Raw genomic sequence first — 2,917 nt, 5'->3', positions numbered from 1 at the left:
TGGAAGGGTCAAACCCAGGGGCCCTTTTGGTGGCAAAGAACCTGCCCAAGGAGTAAATGCTCTTCTTCAGCTGTTTGTTCATCCAGTTTTCAGCAGAAACTGCAGCTCCTGAGGGCTTGACAGGCTACTGCATCCCGTCCCCAGGGCTAGGAGGCGGGGCAGAAGGAGGGGGAGACCATAGGATGTTCCTTGTAATGGATATGTCCCTGTAGAGATGGTAGCCAAGAAGCCTCTGTGGCTTGTGGCTTTGCTGGGTCCTTCATTTTATGGTGCAGATGATACTGATTTATTTTTCACCCTTTTCTTTTTAGAAGAAGAAAACAGCTGAGTCTGAAGGATTGTGAGAAGGTACATGGCCTGTGGGGACTATCGGTACCTCTGAACGGCGGTAACCTTGGCCAAATTCAGTCTTCCTGGGCCAGTCTTGGGAAGACGGTGTGCCCTCTAGATGCTCACTGAGTCAGCCTGGCCTTAGAGGGCCAGGGAGTGGAGTGGTGTCAGGAAAGTCATGCAGCAGCATGCTGGCTTCTCTGGATCTGTTTGACCTCAACTCTTTAGCTGCTGAGAACTGGATGTCCAGCCTGGACGTTGCTGTCCTCTGTCATCAGCAGAGATAAGCGGCCTCTGGCAGTGTCTGTCTGTCCCTGCTGACCACAGGGAGCTTGGAAAAGTAATGATGGTGATGTTGTGGCCACCGGGAAGTGGACCAGATCACTCTACCCCTGCTCTGCCCAGCTGTAAGGCTGTTCTCCTCCTCCCCATCCCTAACTCTCTAACTCCTCTCCCCAAAGGTACCGCATCCCTGTGATTAAGGATTTATGGGTGAAGATCAGACAGAAGAGAGGAAAAGGAAGCTCATCAGGAGAATTCCAACTTTTTTTTTAAGTAATAATTTATAACTTCTTTTAACTGTGACTTTTAGAGCAGAGCAGTGTAACTTTCTGCCTCCTCCTGCCCTGCTGGGGCCCAGAGATGTGTTTATTGCCCCTCCTGACAGCTCGCCTGTTGCACAAGAACCGAACTGAAGGAGGCAGTCTGACCAGAGAAGAGCCAGCTTGCATAAACTGCTTTCCTCCTAGTTGACACCCAGATGTCTCTTTCTCTTTCGCATCACAGAGTTATATTTTTAAGATAAACTTTTACCTTTTTTTTTTCCCCTCCCTCCTTCTGTGATTTGTGGTGTCAGTCCTTTTGCTACTATGGAAGAGAACTCTTGGGTTTACTTTTTATTCTAACACTGACGGCAGTGATTATCATGTCCCTGCAGTTGCACTGAACAGCTGTGTCCAGCAGCTGTTCTCAGCCAAGGCAGCATAATTTTTTGTGAGTTGTTTTTTATGGAATACAAAATAAAAAAAAAAAAAAGAATGGTGAGATGTTGCTTCACCTGCTTTCAAGGGAGGAAGGGAGGTGAGAAGCCCTTTGGTTCAGGGACTGAAGGCCAGGGAGGCAAGGCAGGGGCAGAGCTCAGCCGTCTCTGGAGGATGTTGCAGGTACAAGGGCAGAGCCCAGAGTCCACCCAGGTTGGTAGGCACTGCTTCACCCCTTGGGGGAAAAATTGCTTTCCACCTGCTTGCTGAGGAAGAGCAGATGGTGCCGTTCTGCAGGTTTGAACTCTGCTCCTCTAGTTTTGTATTTTTTTCATTACTAAAATGCTGTGGAGGGGCAGGTGCTGAGAGCAGGCGTGTGCATCGCTGTGCAGACCCAGCCTGCTGCCTCATTGAGCTGCTGCCCTGCGTCTTGTGCGAGGCTTGTGCCTGCTTGCCTCGCTTCATTCCCAGCCCTGGGGTTGAGCAGGTGAGGAAAAAGGGATGGAATCCCCTTGTGCTCGTTCTTACCATGCTGTGCTGCTGCTCTGCAGCCTGGGTCTGGGCTCTGCTGGCGAGGGCTGAGCTCCCTGTCTGCTCCCCCAGCACCTGTGCAAGCCGGGCATGGGAGGGAGATGGCTCCAGCGCAGGGGGCTACTCTGCTCCTTTCCCCCCATGCTGCCACTCATTCAATGGGGACTTCAGCCTCCCAGGCTGTGCTGGGGTGCAGGGGGACCCTGGGGTGCAGGGAAGATTGAACAAGTGATGGGCCAGGACCAGGGCAAGGAATATTTGTATGTGGGGGAAACACATGTCTAAGTGACTCCAGAGATTTTTCTTTTTCCTTTTTTTTCTTAAGATTTATTTTTAACCTAGGACAGCTGTAGATGGGCTGCAAGCACTGCACTGCTAGCGTTGCTTACAGGGCTTTCTTATTCAAAAGTTTATTTGAAATAATTAGCTTGTGAGGTCATTTATAAAGGAACTATCAGATATATTCAGAAAAATTAGAAGCCCCTCTGCCTCCAGGGTTGGCTCCTGCCCCCTGCTACTCACTGCTGCGCCTGTTCTCCAGCCTGAAGGCAAAAGCTGAAGGTGAACATCTATCTCTACAAAACTGAGCACTCCACTAAAAAAACCCCTCTACTCTAGTAATGAAACTTCAGGCTACGGGGGTCAGTTAAGAAGCTGGTGCAGGTTGTTTTGCTGCTTTTAATGTTCGTTCAGTGTAAGAAAGCGTTAGTGGTGGTTCTTCAGCGGGGGGTGAACTCTGCGCCTGCCACTGCCGGGGTGCTGCAGGATGCTGATGAGCAAAAGGGAACGGTACCAATAGGTCTGACATTGTTGAGATCCTTTTCCAGCCTGCTTTACCCACCCTGTGAGGGAACACTGTCCCTAGCACTGATCCTGGTGGCAGTTCAGCCCAGCTGGTGCCCTGCAGCAGGGGAAGGGTCGCAACCAATGCCTCGAGGGACAGGAGCGTGCAGGGATGCCCGCTGTTAATCATCTCAGGAAAGCAATGTAAGAGCAGAAATGAAGTAGAGCAAAAAAAACAAACTCATGAGAGCTGGGATGCTGAAGAGAGGACAGGTGTCCGCTGGCGTCCTCTT

The 2,917-nt window shown here is 50.6% G+C and overlaps 1 protein-coding gene across 1 annotated transcript in view; it reads left to right on the top strand.

The window, feature by feature from the left end:
- Positions 1 to 344, top strand: part of TCOF1 (Treacher Collins-Franceschetti syndrome 1) — a gene marked incomplete at its 5' end in the record, with an annotated part of 20,304 nt that extends 19,960 nt beyond the window's left edge. Inside the window, one exon of the mRNA XM_010074984.1 lies at positions 312 to 344. Coding sequence (XP_010073286.1) covers positions 312 to 344 — 33 coding nt within the window. The remainder of the gene's footprint in view (positions 1 to 311) is intronic.
- Between the last annotated feature and the right edge of the window lie 2,573 nt (positions 345 to 2,917).

This window comes from Pterocles gutturalis, unplaced genomic scaffold, assembly GCF_000699245.1.
Source record: "Pterocles gutturalis isolate BGI_N339 unplaced genomic scaffold, ASM69924v1 scaffold2302, whole genome shotgun sequence".
In the NCBI taxonomy this organism is placed as follows: domain Eukaryota; kingdom Metazoa; phylum Chordata; class Aves; order Pterocliformes; family Pteroclidae; genus Pterocles; species Pterocles gutturalis.
Note: the sequence above shows the minus strand (reverse complement) of the source record. Positions and strands in the feature narration are given on the sequence as shown.